This window comes from Penicillium alfredii, assembly GCF_028826965.1.
Source record: "Penicillium alfredii strain IBT 34128 chromosome Unknown utg000009l_segment0_segment0, whole genome shotgun sequence".
In the NCBI taxonomy this organism is placed as follows: domain Eukaryota; kingdom Fungi; phylum Ascomycota; class Eurotiomycetes; order Eurotiales; family Aspergillaceae; genus Penicillium; species Penicillium alfredii.
Window position 1 is genome coordinate 3,859,961 of NW_026622706.1, and position 18,332 is coordinate 3,878,292.

General features: G+C 54.4%; 6 protein-coding genes across 6 annotated transcripts; 3 read left to right on the top strand and 3 right to left on the bottom strand.

The window, feature by feature from the left end:
* Positions 1 to 286: 286 nt before the first annotated feature.
* NUU61_007389 (uncharacterized protein) lies at positions 287 to 3,662 on the bottom strand (the record flags this gene model as incomplete). The annotated part of the gene is made up of 6 exons (XM_056657914.1): positions 287 to 1,463; positions 1,615 to 1,790; positions 1,993 to 2,305; positions 2,370 to 3,132; positions 3,207 to 3,252; positions 3,330 to 3,662. The coding sequence occupies 6 exons, from the start codon at positions 3,660 to 3,662 to the stop codon at positions 287 to 289; spliced, it is 2,808 nt and encodes a 935-aa protein (XP_056510714.1).
* Positions 3,663 to 3,972: 310 nt separating this feature from the next.
* On the bottom strand, positions 3,973 to 5,546 carry NUU61_007390 (putative MFS transporter; the record flags this gene model as incomplete). The annotated part of the gene is made up of 3 exons (XM_056657915.1): positions 3,973 to 5,166; positions 5,217 to 5,317; positions 5,375 to 5,546. 3 exons carry the CDS (start codon positions 5,544 to 5,546, stop codon positions 3,973 to 3,975), a joined length of 1,467 nt encoding a protein of 488 aa, XP_056510715.1.
* Positions 5,547 to 6,281: 735 nt separating this feature from the next.
* On the top strand, positions 6,282 to 7,830 carry NUU61_007391 (uncharacterized protein; the record flags this gene model as incomplete). Its single annotated transcript, XM_056657916.1, has 2 exons — positions 6,282 to 6,764; positions 6,829 to 7,830. The coding sequence occupies 2 exons, from the start codon at positions 6,282 to 6,284 to the stop codon at positions 7,828 to 7,830; spliced, it is 1,485 nt and encodes a 494-aa protein (XP_056510716.1).
* Positions 7,831 to 8,038: 208 nt separating this feature from the next.
* NUU61_007392 (lactate 2-monooxygenase) lies at positions 8,039 to 9,442 on the top strand (the record flags this gene model as incomplete). The annotated part of the gene is made up of 4 exons (XM_056657917.1): positions 8,039 to 8,247; positions 8,311 to 8,332; positions 8,400 to 9,042; positions 9,105 to 9,442. The coding sequence occupies 4 exons, from the start codon at positions 8,039 to 8,041 to the stop codon at positions 9,440 to 9,442; spliced, it is 1,212 nt and encodes a 403-aa protein (XP_056510717.1).
* Positions 9,443 to 9,626: 184 nt separating this feature from the next.
* NUU61_007393 (FMN-dependent dehydrogenase) lies at positions 9,627 to 13,108 on the top strand (the record flags this gene model as incomplete). The annotated part of the gene is made up of 3 exons (XM_056657918.1): positions 9,627 to 9,947; positions 9,999 to 10,370; positions 10,412 to 13,108. The coding sequence occupies 3 exons, from the start codon at positions 9,627 to 9,629 to the stop codon at positions 13,106 to 13,108; spliced, it is 3,390 nt and encodes a 1,129-aa protein (XP_056510718.1).
* Positions 13,109 to 13,493: 385 nt separating this feature from the next.
* NUU61_007394 (C2H2-type zinc finger protein) lies at positions 13,494 to 14,611 on the bottom strand (the record flags this gene model as incomplete). The annotated part of the gene is made up of 2 exons (XM_056657919.1): positions 13,494 to 14,332; positions 14,419 to 14,611. 2 exons carry the CDS (start codon positions 14,609 to 14,611, stop codon positions 13,494 to 13,496), a joined length of 1,032 nt encoding a protein of 343 aa, XP_056510719.1.
* Between the last annotated feature and the right edge of the window lie 3,721 nt (positions 14,612 to 18,332).

Sequence of the window (18,332 nt, forward strand, 5' to 3'; positions counted from 1 at the left end):
ATCGGGTCATGAGTTTGATGTCTACATCAATTGGATATGGGAATATCGTACACGCGACAAATCCAAACGCCTCATTAATAATCCTTGGTATCCATTCGACTCTCGTATGCCGGGCTGCGCCCTCGACACGAGCATGCACTGCTCAGCCTGCCGATCTGGAAGGGATCCGACGGCGCCGACAGCCAGGCGGGGTGACAAGCGAATCGCAATACAGCGAAACATGTCTTTTTGTTATTTTTTTCCCTCTGATAGGAAGAACGCCGATTGGCATCTCGCAGCATCCAGCTCAAGACTCCTCGTTCAGTCCGCATATATCCGTGCCCAGGACCTTGTCCACCATATACCAGAACCTCCAGTATGTATTTGACTTGTCGTAGTCGAAGGAACCATCCTCGCGCAGTTGCGGGCCGTCGCCGACGATGTCGCCGGTGAACCAGCTGAGGATGGGGATCGAGCGAAGGACGCGCTCGGTGAGGGTGGGCTGCGGGGGAAGCGCTTCGGCCAAGGGGCGAAGCTTAGTGCGGCGGACCGTGGGGATGTGCGTCATGAACTCGGACTCGGGCTTGGGCTCGGCGGTCGGGACACTGCGTGGATGGAGGGAGGACGAGCGGTCGAGGCTGCTCGATACGCCGGTTGCTGTGGCGGTTGCCGAGGTGGCAGTGGTCGTGGATGAATCCATCGAAAGATCCTCTTCTGTCTCGGGAACATCGGCGACGCTTGACAGGTTATTCATGGCAAAGGACCGCGGCAGTGTCAACCGGTCCTGGTCCTTGCTGGAGAGAAATGCGGTGGAGTGGGAGGTGGTCAATGTGCGCGACGTCTTCGTGCGAATCTTGTTGGGTGCCGCCGAGTCAGCCGGGATGGGCGTATCCTCCGCCGGGCCGTGGCCATGGTAGAGTTCGCAGTAAACCATGTGCCCGTCGATCTCCTGCGGCGAGTAGAAGCAGGCGCGGTCGGCAGACGAGGTCGAGTCAAAAGTGACTTTGATCCAGTGGAACCCGCCGTCGTAGCGCTTCGATTTGCGGTTGGCGTCGGCCGACAAATTCGCGCGGATGACCACATCGCCGCCGCTCAGCAGCTGTGCGTACTGTGTAGCCGAGTTGGGGTCGCTGCGCGGATAGTCCTCGCAGATCAAGCCTTGCGAGATGCGCTCGTACTTGTCGATGACCTTCCACTCGAAATCCTTCGCCTTGTATCCGTAGAGCATGCACTCGGTCGCGACCTTCTCGGTTTGCTTCCGGGGGTTGTCCAGACTCGATGACGACGATGACTTGGGTAGTCCGTGTACCTTCTCCTCTTCCTGCTGCTGGGAAAACAGCCGCCCAAATTCGGCCACATTGGGGTTTTCGCGTTTCGCTGGTGTGCCTGTCCGTGTCCGTGATCGAGCGTTGTCGTATCGTGCATTCCTCCTCTTGCCAAAGGGCCCTGTTTCCTCGGGTGGTCGTCGAGGATTGCGAGATTCACTAACGGCGGGTCAGCAACTTGAAAGCAAGCAGTCGAAGGGACTATCCACACACTCTTTATAAACATAGCCCCAGGGCAAAAGGTTGCCCTTCTCGTCTCTTGCGCGCTCCTCCGGTGGTACAGCGTGGTACTCCATAGCGAAGGGCACACCGCGAAATGATCACCAGAAACAAAAGGAAAGCAGCGGTTGCAAAATAAACGGTACGAAAGACCGATGATATACCACGAGGGCCGAGGGTGGTGGAGTGAGGGAAGAAGGCGAGGGCTCCAAAACTTTTGGTAAACACCCGTTCGCCGGGATACGGGTCACGTGAGATTATCACATACTGTGCCAATCGACTGGTCTCAGCTTCAAGATAACACGACTCTTTGTATCATATTTACATGATTATTTACAGGGAGATTTCGAGCTTCTCCTTTATACACCTGCCAATACCCACCTAGGTGAATACCGGATAGCCTCGAAGCTGGCACTTAATCCTGCCGCAGGAAAGTGATCCCTCCAGCATGGCTCTCCAGGCCACACACCTTGCCAAACTCACCCACCTCTTGATGTCGGCGGCGCACATACTCCTCGAATTCACCAAGCGGACAAGATTTGCCAGGGCCCGACTGGCAGTTTGAAAGCGGCATGACCCTGTCATTGATATTGACCCGGAGGTACACTTCGCCACTTGTCGAGCAAGTGAGTCTTTCGAGCGTGACCCTTGCGCCCATGGGGAGAACGGGTGAGGTTCGCCACACTCGATCTGTCGCCACATGTGTTGTTGGGAGATGATTGTCCAGGTCAGACAAGAGCCCCAGAGCCGTGAGAAATGGGGCGATATCCCCATCGTGGACACTTGCATCTTGTCAGCCAAACTTTCAGACAGCAACGTTCACAATGTATGCAGCATGCCACTTACAAGCTCAAAAAGAAAGCCCCGGCTTTTGGGCCAGAGCGCAACAATGCGGTTGTGGCATTCAGCCAGAGCCATCCCATGGCGCCCGCGTATGGGTTGCCAGGCCCAGCACGGTAATAGTGGATCAGGTCTCGAGCATACTCGAAATGATGCCAGTCATATTCGGTAAACACGTCACACCATGGACTCGAGCCTCGCACCATGGTCTCAAACCCACACATCTCCTGCATGCTAAACACCTCCAGGTTCGTAAGCCGGCCCAGACCAGCATTCCCTTCTTGGTGGGTGAGTCGCTCCGCAATCGCGGGGATATACGCTTCCTGGAAGCGTGCCAGCATATTGACGCCGTAGTCATGGCCATGCTCGGTATCCTCGAGATACTTGTGGCACGTATCACCCGGCGTGAGGGTGTCGGCCCCCTGCTCCGCGGTCTCTGGGATGATCTGCAGCTCTGCCTTTTTGCTTCTTTCCCAGTCGAGCCCAAAGAGTCCCGAGGCGAAGTAGCGGGCCGTGTCAATCACCCGTCCCGAGTCACTGGCCCACAGTCGCGTGGTGGAATCGGGGGGGATTAGCTGGCCATACCGCGTGCGAAAGCGGACACCCGTCGTGAAGGCTCCCAGCGTGCCTGCGTAGGGACCGGTGTTGGTCAACTGCCCGAAATCCCTCGCAGGGTTGTCGGTGAAATAGGTCCAGTTATTCAGGAATGCTAGCGAGCCATTCAGGGACAGCCCTGCATCTCTGACTCGCTCCAGGAACTTGAGGTGACCTGATTGGAAAATGAGTAAACCAGATTCTTGATTTTCATAAGACGTAAATATCTATACAAATGGGCTCACTTACGGTTTCCCGCAGATTTGGTGGGATATCGTTCTGCATGGCGAGCCATCTAATGAATTAGCAAGACCGCCAAGCAGTACATATCAAAAAGAAAAAGATAGCAATAGAGAGTAATAGAGAGCATACCAAATGCACTTGGTCAATCGAGTATCCCTCAGGAGGCGCAAGACTCAACGCCTCCCGATCTCCATCATTCTCAATCCACGGCCCATTCCCTCCCAAATGACGGAGATTCCACTCCTTCAGCTCGGGGGGTGTCCCCAGCCTGAATTGAGATGGATGGAACCATGTACTCCAACTGCCCACATGGGGAGAGATCGGAGCTGCGTGAGCGCTTGTGGATGAGGTGATTGATTCAATGGCTGGAAACGACCAGGACCCGAGGTTGTAGAAGAGAATCCCCAGGAAGACCGCGAATAGGGGCAGGGCGACTCTCAACACGGACCGAGTGAAGCTCATCGTCCCAGAGCTGGAGGCAGCACTATGCGTACCGCATACATGGACGGAGTACGTGGAGACACATGAAGTTGGATCGTGGGGCCAACAGTAAGAGTGGCTTGCCAAGAGTGATCGTCCTGGCCCGGCTTGGTGCGACGTTTTCGGTTTAGATGGTCATTGTATGGATTGTTTTAAGTGTCTCTCGTGGGAAAACAATATAAAGCAATGATGGTCGTGCTTGAGATGATCTTTATCTATACACACAAAGTGAATGAAGCTAGGACGGACGAATTATATCTAAACCCCGAAATCAAACCAAGTCTAGTCGTCCTTAGGTGCTATAGCGAAAGCGCGGGTTCCGGTCACCCAGCTCCTCGATCTCTTCCTCCGAAAGAGCCGTGATTTTCTCGTCTTCCAACCCTTGTGCCCTGCGCTTGTTGATCACCTGGAGACACAACCACATAACCCCATACAACACGCCCGCGAATCCCACCAATGCCAGCGTCACGGCATTGCCGCGCACATATCGCGGGGCCTCATAGTTCTTGTACAGAAACGGCGACATGACCCCGCTGACATTACCAAAGGTGAGCTGTAGACCCGTGGCAAAAGTTCGTTTGCCATACCGGGGGAGGTTGGTGGGCAACCAGGCGAGCGGCAGTCCTACAACCACGTAGAGACCCAGGGCGATCAGCAGAGCACCGAAGTAGTGGACCCCCGAGGATGAGTCCGAGATCAGGACCCCATACCCGACGACGGAGATGGCACCGAACAGACACACGAAGAGCGCACGGTGCTGGGTCCGATCGCTCAACCAAGCTACAGCCAGGTACGCAATGGCGCCCAGGCCATAGCAAGGGATCGTCAATGCCTGGACTTGAGGAACGGACCAATTCCCCATTCCCTTGATGATCGTGGGCAGAAAAGTGCTGTAGCCATAAAGCATGGTGTCGACGCCGAACTGGCCCACGGAGAACGCATAGATCTTCCAGTCCAGCGCGCCCTCTTTGACATCTGCCCAGTGGAATTTCTGCGCCGATGGTGTCTGGCCGACATAGCGACTGCGGCGCCGCGCAACCAGTGCCTGTTCTTCTTTATTCAAATAATAAGCTGTGTCGGGGTCATCCGCCAGATAGAACCAGGTCACCGCGCCCAGCAATACGGTCGGGATGCCCTCTAAGATCATAATCCAGCGCCAGCCTCGCAGTCCACAGATGCCGTCCATGAACCCGATGCCGTAGGCGAGCAGCCCACCGAACGCGCCCGCGATAGCGGCACTGCTAAACAAATAGCCCGTTCGCAAGGCCAGCTCGCGTTGGCTATAGAAGAGTGTGAGGTAGGTGATGAACCCGGGGAAGAGTCCGGCCTCCATCACCCCCAGCAACACGCGGCACGCAACCAGGCCGCCATAGTTCTGCACAATACCCGTGAGGGTGGCAATGACGCCCCAGAGCACCGAGATGACCGCGATATACCGCGATGGTTTTAATTTCTTGATGACGAGGTTTGAGGGGACCTCGAAGAACTAGTGGGGGTCAGCAAGCCCAAGTAATGAACCCATGGCGTTTGACATACACAATATGTCACAAAGAGGATAGACACGGCCACCTGGTACTGGTCCCCGACCAGCCCAAGGTCTTCTTCTAACCCATATAACCGAGCATTGCCGATATTCACTGCCGGGGTAAAGGGTCAATTCAATATCCATGGAGAGGGAGATCTCCCCCACGCACCTCGATCCAAAAAGCTGAACAAATACAAAAACACCACGACGGGCAGGACATGCAAGTCGATCTTCCAGATCAACACGCGCTCCCTCTTCTCTTCGTCCAGCGTCGGGGCCGACCTGACCTCGTCGGGCTCCTGGCGTGGGTCCCCCACCTTGGGCTCAACGTGCCCCTCCATTGCGAGAAATTGGACGAGTGCAGCAGCCTTAGCGATCCAGATGCATTGTCTGTGTATCACTTTGGATCACAGAGGGATAGTGTAGTATCAAGGATCGAGGTATATCGCAGAAAGAAAGAAAATTTTGGTTTAAAGTTGCCAAGAAAGGCCTAAGAGAATGCGGGATCGTGCCGAACAATTTCCAATCACTTGAAAATCAGTTCGAATATCCAATACCCCTTGTTTATTGAATTATTTGCTTGAAATTGAATGTGGTTGTGTTGTGAGAATATTTGATATCCTCCATCCAACCTTTGTGACGCAAATCTTTTCATCTGCTTCAAACATCTCATCGGCCCTCATGACATCGGGAACCCACTCTCTCAACACCGAGAGAGTTGTCCCTCAGTGTTTCTGTAAAGCAATGTGAAGGTCTTCGGCGTGTACCTCGATAGGACCCCCGCCCACTTCGCCGTCCTATCCGATATGACTCACTCATCCTCATCCCTGCTATCGAAGGAATGCACGGCCAATGGCATTTTTTTCTCTCAGATGGCGCCATCTATCCCTGTGGAGCAATACCAGAACTTCTACGCCGGTGACTCTGTGATCCTCGCGCTCTGCTCGTAGGGGAGAAGCGGTCAAATTTGCCATCGAGCTCGTTTGCTGCATGGCTCGCGTCGGGGAGATAGTCCTCTCCTGCACCTTGCCCTCTTTTCCATCTCCAGAATTGACTCTGGCATTAGGCTCGAGACAATGGACGCGAGCAAAAGCCACAATGGACCCAAAAGCAGAAACAGTGGCGATGCAAAAGAAAACCCAGCCAATCTCTCGAATAACGAGCCCTCATTCGTTGCTTTTGAAGAAAATGACCCCGAGAACCCGCTGAACTGGCCCAGGGCAAGGAAGTGGACTATCACCTTGGTGGTCTCTCTGTCCGTGTTTCTCATGCCACTGTCTTCGTCCATTGTCGCACCCGAGCTGAGCACCATCCAGGACGAATTGCATATGGGCAGCTCTCTGGAAGCAGTCCTGGTTCTCTCGACGTTTGTCCTGACCTACTGCCTCGGCCCGCTTCTCCTCGGTCCGCTCAGCGAGCTCTTTGGCCGGGCGGCTGTGCTGCATTCGGGCAATTTGTTTTACCTCGTGTGGAATCTCGTGTGTGGCTTCGCCCGCAACAAGGGTGAACTGCTGGCATTTCGTCTGCTGAGCGGCATTGGGGGAGCCGGCGGGCTGGTGGTGAGTATATCCCCCGCCGTGTCTTGGCCATGCAACCCTGACAAGTTTTCACTTTTTCTGTCAGGTTGGCGCAGGCATCATCAGTGACTGTTTCCCGAAAGAGGAGCGCGGCTGGGTCATCGCCATCTATAACTTCGGCCCGGTGATCGGCCCGTCTGTCGGCGCCGTTGTTGGAGGCTTCATCACCCAATACACGACCTGGCGCTGGGCGTTCTGGGCCACCTCGATCTTCGATGCAGCCCTGATTGTACTGGGCCTGGCGGTGATGAAAGAAACGTATCCGCCCGTTATCCTGGCGCGAAGAAGGAAGAGGATGCTCCAAACAACAACCCACGCGGCATTGAAGACACCATATGAAAACCATGACAAAACCGTCGGCCAGCTCTATCGCAACTCGCTGATCCGACCGCTCCAGCTACTACGCGTGCAGCCCATCGTGCAGATTCTGGCCCTCTTCTATGCGTATCTGTACGGACTGATGTACCTGGTGCTGTCGACCTTTGCAACTTTATGGGAAGACAAGTACCACGAGCCGATTGGGTCCGGCAGCCTCAATTACTTCGCGCTGGGGATCGGCTACTTCCTCGGCTCGCAGATCTGCGGGTTCTTCGCTGACCCCATTTACAGGGCGTTGAAGAAGAAGAATGCCGGCGTCGGCAAGCCCGAGTTCCGGGTGATCTTGATGTTCCCAGCATCTGTCTTTGCACCAGCTGGACTCCTTTGGTATGGATGGAGCGCGCAGGCAGTCACCCATTGGATTGTCCCCGATCTGGGGATCGGTCTGTTTGCCTGCGGTGCGATGATCTCCTTCCAATGTACCACAGCTTATCTCTACGAGGCCTTCACGCTGTATGCGGCCAGTGCCACGGGCGCTGTCTATATTCTTCGCGGGCTGGCTGGCTTTGGGTTTCCTCTTTTTGGGCCGACCATGTACCAGGCGCTGGATTATGGCTCGGGGACGACGGTGCTGGCTGTGGTGGCGGTGGTCCTGGGTCTTCCGGCACCAATGATCCTATGGAAATATGGGGAATGGCTTCGGGCTCGCAGTAGCTATGCGGCTGGGTGAAGTTTCGTTTCAATTATATTAGACGCTTGTATGTAAACAAGCCTTGACCAGATTGCCGGAAACAGTAGCCAAATGATGGGCCGAGGTCCACAAGGTGACTCCACTCAACCTGCTGCATACCCGCCCCCGGAGATGCTTGATTGCTCCTCCATTCATTTCATTTATAGCCCAGATCAAGTCCACGGTATCCCTCGGTATATCCAACACCATGGCCAGCAACTACGGCAGCTACCAAACAGAAATCTACGGCAAGGGTGCCCTGATGGGCATCACGCCCAGCGTGACCACCGATCCTCGCCTGCTGGAAGAGCAAGCTCGGCGGTCGATGGGATTGCGATCGTTCAATTATGTGGCAGGCGGGGCGGGCGAGAAAGCCACAATGGACAGCAATCGACTAGCATTTCGACAATGGAAGCTGTAAGTTTTAGTGTGCATCATGTTTTGTACAAAGTCCGTCGGAACTGACCACGAGCTCCATAGAATCCCGCGGATGATGCGAAATGTCGGTCCAGAATCCCAGGAAACGTCGCAGACAATTAACTAACCATATACTCTTTTCATTCCGATAGATGGACGACCAAGATGTGACCGTGGAGCTCTTCGGCCAGAAATACGACAACCCACTGATCATGGCGCCCGTCGGCATCCAGGGCATCTTCCACGAAGACAAGGAGACAGGGCTAGCCGAGGTATGCGCCGAGGTCGGGGTGCCGTACACGATGAGCACAGCCAGCACCTGCCCCATTGAAGACGTCGCCGCCGCCAACCAGGACGGGAAGCGCTGGTACCAGCTGTACTGGCCGCAGGACAACGATATCACACTGTCGCTGCTGCAGCGCGCCAAAGCGAACGGGTTCTCGGTCCTGGTGATCACCCTCGACACCTGGTCGCTGGCGTGGCGGCCCGCCGATCTCGATAATGCCTATATCCCCTTTGTCAAGGGGACCGGGTGCCAGGTCGGGTTCAGCGACCCGGTCTTCCGCGCCAAGTTCCAGAAGGAGTCGGGTACAACGGTCGAAGAGGATGTTGTAGGTGCCGCGCGCGCGTGGATCGGCGATGTATTCTCGAGTCGGCCGCATACCTGGGATGATTTGGCGTTTGTGCGCCAGCACTGGGATGGCCCCATTGTCCTGAAGGGTATCCAGCATGTGGACGATGCTAGAAAGGCGCTGGAGAGTGGCTGCGACGGGATTGTGGTTTCGAACCATGGCGGTACGGACACTTTCCACGGAACCTCCATCTTGGTCACTCGGCACAAGGCTAACTACTTTCAGGTCGCCAGGTCGACGGCGCCATCGGCTCCCTTGATGTTCTTCCGGAGATTGTCGATGCCGTTGGCTCTCGCATGACGGTGCTGTTCGACTCGGGGGTTCGCACCGGTGTCGATGTCATCAAGGCGCTGTGTCTGGGGGCCAAGGCTGTGATGGTGGGACGGCCGGTGATCTACGGGCTTGGTATCGAGGGTCGTCATGGTGCCCGGCAGGTGTTCCAGGGCTTGCTGGCCGATCTCTGGCAGAGTATGGGGCTATCGGGGATCCGATCAGTGGCCGAGTGCAACCGGCGCCAGATGCGACGGGTGCAGCATGCAGGCGATGCGAAGGCGATGATGTAAACTTGAAAACAAGTAAACAAGTACATGTAGATATTCTGTTGATGCCTGGTTTCCCACTCAGCAGGTTCACATGTGAAGATCGGCGGATGACAACACCTTTCGCCACGGGTTCGAGTGAAGACTCGCAGTCCACGCTTGATTTCACGCTTGATTCTATGTCTCGATCAACTCCCCATGGCTCATCATGAGTTCCAGGCTCGTTCCTGACACAAGCGAGGACGTGGTCGCAGAGGCCCACGTCCCCGCGACGTCGGGCACCACTCTGCTCCCCCGACCCGTCGCGTCATTAGTCTCGCTCCTCACCCAGTCCACCTCGCTATCACTTCGAATCGGTACATTCTTTGGAGGTTTCGCGCTAGATAGTGCGCGTGCGACCACACTCACCGGCCTCGAACTCAGCCGAGCAGTGATCGAGGGCATCTTGACCAGAGCGGGGCGAGATGTAGCCATCCGGTCCGGCGATGATCATGGCAGGGCCGAGGCTGAATCGCTCCTTGAACGAAGTGTAGGTGTTGCCGTTCTTTGTTTGTATGTACAGTCGCTGATCATAGAATAGTTGGCAACCCTGCATACAACCGTGACCTCGGCGTCGTTCTTCGCCGCGGCAACATTCCACCTCTCGTCCACGACTCTCTCATCGATCGCCAATTTCTCGCAGGCGCTTTTATCGACTCTCGATGCAATCCTGGGATCCACCGAGTCCTCCAGGGCTATTGCAGCCATCATCACGCTCATCCGACGCGAGTTCCGATCCGTGGACGATGCTAGCGCCGAGAGGATTGGTGTCGGCGATCTCTTGATAGGCTCCGTCGGGTTCGCCTTGCTGCAGCGTTGGGGCAAGAAGAACACAGAACGACACATTCGAGAAAATGGCGGTGATGAAATCGTGTGGGATGTTGTTATTTTGGATAACGGCGCCAGGGCCGACGTCATCGGCGCGCACCAGATGCAATCCCCGAGGGCGGGCAGCCTGACTTGACAGAGCCTGAGAGCGCCTCGTTTGTGATGCCTGGTCATGGCGAGGAGGCCTTTGATGCTTTTCAGCGTCGCTCGAGCATTGCCGACACTCTCGGGGGATCGCGACTCTCGCTGCCCTTGGATGGCCAGCAACAAGTTTCCGATGAGGATATTCACTCCTATATCATGAGCCAACTTCCTCAGGGTTGCCATGCTTCAGTGCGGTCTGAGGTTTTGACTGCCCGGACTATTACCGTGGATATTTACGACGACGATATGGCTGAGATTGCTGCGCCTCCGGGTACGACGATGATCGAGGAACGATTCCACCACGATCACGAATATGCGGGCACTGGCCTGCCGGACTACCAGCATCCTCCCAGGCACACAGTAGTGTTTAGGACGGCCTTTAACAGATCCCAAAGCACGCAGCTGCGGCCTCATGACATGGCCATTGCCAGTCCGCTCGAGTCTGAGCCTTCACTCCCGGAGAATTCACTAGGCGCTGGACAAAACAACAGCCTTCATAAGCGAGCACAATCTCAACCTGAGACTTCCAGTAACAGAACCATCAAACAGCGCAATAACTCAGGCCCCGAGTCTCCGACTGAACGCCCAACTGAACGCCCAACTAACCCCAAAACTGCGGCTGGGAAGGCCTCTTTCACTAGATTCGCACAAAGAGTGGAGCCCGCTGGTCCGGAAAAGAATGGAAATACCAAGCGCCCGCCGCCAAAGAAGCCTTCTGAGAAATCACCGGGCCCATCAGGAGCCGCCAGCGCGCGTCAGCCCGTCAAGCCGGTGAAAGGCTCCGCCTCTGTCAAGGAAGCCACTCCGAGGGAGATAACCAATCGTCCAGCGACCAGAAAGAAGGTTCCCGAGGCTGCAGGCTATCGACCTACCACGCCCGTCTCTAACCGCGGTCTGCGAAGGTCACATTTCCCCAGCTCTCCTCAGAAGCAGTCTCCGCAAGCACTTAGGAATACAACATCTCGCGATACCAACGACCCTAGCAGTTCCAGACCGAGGTATTTCGCCATGCGCGAGAAAAGCCAAGAGTCTCTTCTCACTCATACCGACACGTTCTCACGCCGAGGCAAAGACCTGCGTCCTGGATCGCCGGCCACAGCGAGGACCCATGTTCGCAGTAGCAGCTCTCTGTCAATGACCAGGTCTGAAGCAGACGGCACAATGTCTGCGAATGACAACCGCCCTAGTTCATCTGCTCTCCATCGACGGTCGCAATCCTACACCCCCAGCATGTACTCGATGGCTACGGCCGGCTCAGAAACCTCGCTGTTGCTTGCGCATCGGCCCCGGAAGAGCGCGTATGACGACGGGGAGACCATCCGGGCGCTCAACCGCGATGGCTACGTTCCAGGGATCTTCCCCGAGCGACACTTTGTGCAAAGCATCCGGCGGTTTTGTCGGTTCTCGTCGGCGTCGTACGGGTCCAACGCGCTCAAGGTGATGGGAGTGCCCAAGGACACGAAGAGCCTGCCAGCGAGCGGAGTCGATCGACACGAGCACAGCGCGTTCTCCCACCACGCAGGCCTGCCCCCTTCAACAATTCTGCTGTCGTCGTTTGTCGACCCGGCTGGCGGATCTAATGCCGCCGGAGAGACCGAGAGCGGGTTCCCGCTGGTGCACTATCTTTCGCTCGACCACGACTCCAAGGCCGTGGTGCTGACTCTGCGCGGTACCTGGGGTTTCGAGGATATCCTCACCGACATGACCTGTGACTACGACGATCTGGAGTGGCAGGGCCGGTCGTGGAAGGTCCACAAGGGCATGCACGCTTCAGCCAAACGGCTGCTGGGCGGCGGCGGCGCCCCTGTCATGATCACGCTGCGTGCCGCGCTCGAGGAGTTTCCGGACTACGGGGTCGTGCTCTGCGGCCACTCACTAGGTGGTGGCGTCGCGGCCCTGCTTGCAACCATGATCTCCGAGCCCAACACCATGCCCATTGGCACGTCCTTTGTGACAGCATCGTATCAGCCCGCCATAGACCCACGACTCCTAACCGCAAACACCGACACCAGCGACGCCAGCGATACCATCCCAGAATCACCCCTAGCATACACACTCCCAGCCGGCCGACCAATCCACGTGTACGCTTACGGGCCGCCAGCAGTGATGTCCCCATTCTTGCGCCTCGCAACTCGCGGCCTAATAACAACGATCGTCAACGGCGACGACGCCGTCCCGAGTCTGTCCCTGGGAATCCTGCACGACATGCACACCGCCTCGCTCGCCTTCAAGGGCAACGAGTCCGAAGCCAAATCCCACATCCGGCAACGACTTCATGAACGGCTGCGCCAGAGCATCATCCACAAATTCTACGTCAACCAGCCGCCGCTGGTCGTCAACGCCGGCGACGGCGTCGGCGAGGACGCCTGGGCGTGGAAAACGCTGCGGCTGCTGCGCGACGACATGTGCGCCCCAAAACTCATGCCGCCCGGGGAAGTGTTTGTCGTTGACACGATGCGCGTCTTGCAGCGCGATGCCTTTACGCCGGTGCCGGACTCTGCTGGTGATGCGTATCCGCGTCTGGGCCGGCCTGCGACTCGTGTGCAGATGAGGTTCGTTAGGAATGTTGATGCTTGGTTTAGGGAGTTGCGGTTTGCGTCGGGGATGCTGAGTGATCATAACCCCGTGCGGTATGAGACTGGACTTGCTGCGCTGGCGCGGGGGGTTCTGAATGAATGATTGGATGAGGTATGATGAAGACATGAGTTTGATGATTTCGGGTATATGCCAGGCTAGTTCGGTTTATTTCGGGCTTGGGACAGGGTTGATAAATTTACAATAGACAGCAATGTTACTACATGATACAATCAGATAGAAGAGATAATATGATAAGAGTTATACATTGAGGGTCGTCATAGTATATGTATATAATATCAATGCATCAACCATCTCATCCCATCTATATCACACAAGAAAGAAAAGAAACCAGAAAGATCCGGGGGTATCACCGCGAAACAGCAAGACCGACAACGCCGGACCAACACCTAACAAAGCAGAAGAGAACCACAATAAAACCGGTTCCTCGACAAACGAAAAAAAAGAAAAAGAAAAAGAGAAAAAAAAATCAAACAACAAGAGCAGCAGCAGCAGGTCGTCCCGAGTGACACCCCCGCTCATGGCGCTTCATGTTACTGCGCACCGAGAATGCCTTGCCACAGCCGGCATGCGTACAGCGGAACGGCTTCTCGCCCGTGTGCGAGTGCGAGTGGATGCGCAGCGACGACGGCCGCGAGAACGCCTTGTGGCAGGTGCGGCAGATGTAGCGGTCATGGTTCTGTGGGTAGGCTGCCGTGGAGGAGGGCGGGAAGTAATGGTGGTGTTGCCAGGCCGGAGTAACTGGAGAGATCTGGGCTGGCGAGGAGGAAGACGGTGCCGGGGCCTGTGCTGGTGCCGGGGCTGAGGCTGAGGCAGTGCGTTGCTGTGGTTGTTGTTGTTGGTGGTGGTGCTGTTGTTGGGGAGGGGCAGTGGGCCCGGATGCTTGAGTGGGTGCTGGGGCGCGGGATGCTGCCGGGTGTGCGTGCTGGCGCTGCTGGTGCTGATGATGAGGCTGGGGCATCGGGGCGGCGGGCACTTGCGTGGCCGGTTGGAAGGTTGCCGTAGCCGGTGGCCGGCCGTAGTATATGGCAGTAGCCGAGGGCGTGACGTCAACGGGCGACGAGTACGATGACACACTGGGGGCCGGCGAGGCGTAGGGCGCCGCGGCGGGCATGTGCGTGGTACCCGGGCTGGACAGGCGGCGAACTGAGTCGGGCTTGGAGGAGCTTAGGTCTGTGGGCGAGGTGGCTGCGCTGTGGCCCGAGCCCGAGCCCGGCCGCAGGGGCGGCGTGGGCGGCAGGCAGACCGAGTCATAGGAGTGACGGGTATCCCGCTCGCGGTGGGATGTAGGAGAGAGACGTTGGCGTTCTGGAGGATGTTAGATACCACACAAACAAAGATAGAAATAGAAATAGAAAACACATAGGATTTTAAGCATCATGGAATGTACTTACTGGCTGCATGCTGCGCACCATCGGCACCCTCGAGCAGAGTCGAGATTGAAGGCAGCGAGCACTTGGGCTCGTCGACGGGCGGTGACAGAGGCGGCTGTGGCGAGCGCTTGTAGGGCCCGGATTCCTTGGGAGTGTAAGGTGCATAGGCCTTAGGGCCCGGGGCGCCATGTGAGAGAAGGCTGGCGAGATCCATGATGTGAAACGAGGATCACACACAAGACAAAAATAGAGAGTTCTTCAAAGACGATTCAAGAAGAAAGGAAAGAAAAACGGCCAGTGGGGGGGAGACACACGAGGTTTATAGAGTCGGGCGGTTGTCGATGATCGGCGGGCGATGCTGCCGAGTAATTTACGATACACGAGAAGGTGAGACAGTCCGTTCCAAAGCTTAATCAGATGAAAAGAAATAATAATAATAATAATAATAAAATACAAGAAAATAAAAATAAAAATAAAAATAAATCGGAGATTAACGGTGGGCCACGCGAGAAAAGAGTGCTCAACAGGTCGGAAAGACCCCGATCCACCTCGGTTACGCTTAGTGCAGATCCTCCTGACCTGTCATGGTCAATATGTTCAGTCTCTCACTGTCTCTGTATCTCCAGTTTGATCAAGATGATATTAATGCTCGCATTCTACATGTATATATGTAGAACTTCCCTATATACACACTTATCTAGGTTTATATATGTAAATCTTAATACAGACATCGAAATACCCAAATAGGAAGGTCTCTCATCGCCGCTAACCCAACTGGGACATATCCCCGACACCCCCAGAGCTCCGACTTGCCTGGGGGGGGGGCGCGATTACTACGATCCTTTCGCTGACTCAAGATCCGAAATACTGTTGTCTCTGAACGCTGAACGCTGAACCCCTTATGTTTTTTTTTTTTTTTTTTTCTCAATTTTAGTCTTGTTAGAATTCTCACTAAGTTTTCAACAGTTTCAGACTTTTCTTCATACTTTTTTTCTTATAATTTTTCCCATAGTTTTCGCAGTATTAAGTTTGATTAAGTTGGCACTGCTGGCAAAGTTTATATCGGAAGACGATCGGCCCTAAAACGAGTATGAGACACGATCTGATCGGCGTTCTGGAACAAAGAGCTCTGTATCGGGGATTGGCCGTTGTGGATCGCCGCGTGGACGAGGCCATTTAGCCATTTTGGAGGACCGAGGTATATCTAGGTAGATATCTGAGAAGGCATTGAATATGACCTTGTATGAAGTGTCTACAGTAATGCTGCTTCATTTAGATCCATCCATGGATATTTAAATGATCATGAAATCTTGGTATGATGGTATGGCTGTTTATCCATGAGACTGCGTTTCTATTCTTGCATCCACGCGAGCATGATCCACGGGGCCCGGGCGATCGTGATCTCCAGTGGCAAGTCGGCATTTCGTCGGTATTGGTATTCCGGGACCAATGATTGTCCTCCCCACGATGGGGCTTCATTTTACAGAGTTTGAGTCTGTTGACAGCTTCCTCTTTGGTATATCCATAGTACAGTGCTTCTGCGTCAATAATACCCTGATAGATATATATCTCAACATTTGATGATTCATCCTTCATTACATGATAATATATCATTATATTTCAGAGAGTATACAATTCCCATGCAACCACGTTACACCCGTTTGGGCCATAGCCCCGGGTAGACGGCCTCAGCCGCGATCGCTTGGGCCCCCGGCGATGGCCACGCGAGTGTCTCAGGCCATGAGCAGATTCTTAGGGACACAGTGGGGCTGCGCGTCAGCAGGGTTTCATCCATGGATCGACTTGCCAAGGACCACGCGTGAAGTTTCTCCTTGCGTCAAAACACATGGCACTTGCAGATGCTCATTATCCGGTGGACATACTGGAGGTGTGGTGGGAGTATATAAAGTGGATAGCCTCAACATTGGGTGATCGGCAGATCTGATCGGGAAGGTCAATAACGGGGATCTGGGGCCAGTCGTGGAATCCTGCCGAGGATAAGATGTAGTATAATATAAGAGATAGAATATAGAATATAATACGGTACATAGATGGTAGATAGTAAATCACTGGATAATTGAGAGGTCGTATGAACGGGATGCATCCATCCATCGGTTTATGGATGTACCGACAAATCTGGCACCAAAGCCGATGCGCATCGCAGGGGAACCCGTCACTCTTAACCTCCTTCCTAATTGGGGGATCGACCGGGTGGATCTGCTTACATATATATATTATACACATCCGTTACGTATATATCGGTGAATACCGTTTATCCGTGTATTTTATTTAGGGGCGACCCGACTAAGGGGACACAACCGCTGGCCATAGCTTCCCCATGATCGCCCGTGAATCGCTAAGCGATGCCCGTTTGGGACATGTGGCCGATGCGTTCTTTTATTTTTTTTTATTTATTTTTTATTTTTTCGTATTTCTTTTTTTCATGCACCAAGGAAGTCTTGTGCTGACCATCCCATCTAACTAGGATTCATATACTCAGGGGGCGTATAGGGGGGGGGGGTGATTAATTTACATGGCCCCTTTTTGAGTGCCCTGCCCTATTATTAGGGAGTGTAGCCGAAGCCCTGAGAATGGAATGAGATGCACTTGATTCATCCCTGAGGCATTGACCCAGTAGATGCTATATTATCAAGTAACAAGGGTTATACTGGAAGGTTTCGAAGGTTCTACCTAGAGAAGGTTAACAGTAGAAAATTATTCATCAATTGAGTCTAGATTCAGAGAAACATACTTCATCTTTAAACCTACCTATAATCACCTGCTACAATAAGCATGCCAGACGAGCGGTGATCGACGCCGATCACCCCAAGGCAGATCGCGCCCGGATTCTCGTGTCCACAGCATCGGGTCCAAGCCCTGGCTTATACGGTAAAATAGAAAAGAAAAAATAATAATAATGGGAGAAAGAAGGGGGGGGGGGAAACATTAGGGCCCATTCTAGGGCTTAGCTGCGCGGCAAACGTCCGTGGTGAAACACTCCCTCGTTCGTCACAGCGGGATCCTGCCGAGCGTCTTTTCCTGTCTGGGAATAACCCCCGGCGATCGGCCATGCGCATGGCATGGAACCTGGTAGATCCTTGTCCTGTCTATAGACAGTACTTATTAATCTACACATACTTTACCTAGGGAGCTACGTATGTATCTACATAGGTATACCCCACTGTGATCATTAATGCCGCATGCTTATGAGTTGAAGTGGGTTAGGGTTTGGGATTTTTAACGGCCTTCCTAAACCAGTAGTTCTCGATGACGGCCCCCTATGGAGATCCTCGAGTCCTGACAATCTCAATCTGTTGCCCTAAAACTACCTAGAATACTTGCCGAGGTCCTGGAGGATCACGGATTGCCCTAACTACACCCCAAGACTATATGACCCTTTTGCTTATTGAGCGCTGACTCAATCCTCGCTAAGATGCCCAGTGTATGCTTTGCTCCACTTAAACCCACGTTACACTCCACTACATGGCAGCGGGTCACCTTCCCAAGGATTTTATCCCACTTCCTGACTGTACCTGAGTAGAACTCCGGTCTACATAACCGGCTAGTTGTTGTATGTATTATGTGTAGGGCCGAGAATCATGGCAATCACACTCGGTTAGCAAAGCTCGGGGGGAGAGAAAGCCCCTCGGTCAGTAGCACTAACGGCAGATCCTCGAAGATCAGTTTGATTGACTCGTTTAGCGGTTTCATATGTCGGCAATGGTCTTTTCCACTCCAATAATACCAGGATCCTCTTCCCCCCTGGCCCCCTCAATTCAGCAGGGATGTCGACGGCGAACATTCTACTTGCAGTAGTTGGGTCTCTGGACGTGTTATCTCTCTCGTCGAACCTTAGGTGTATGTACTCTCTGAGTCGGTCATCGTCGCAATACACCCGCAGTAGATCATCCTACGGTTGCATTCCCGGCCAGCGG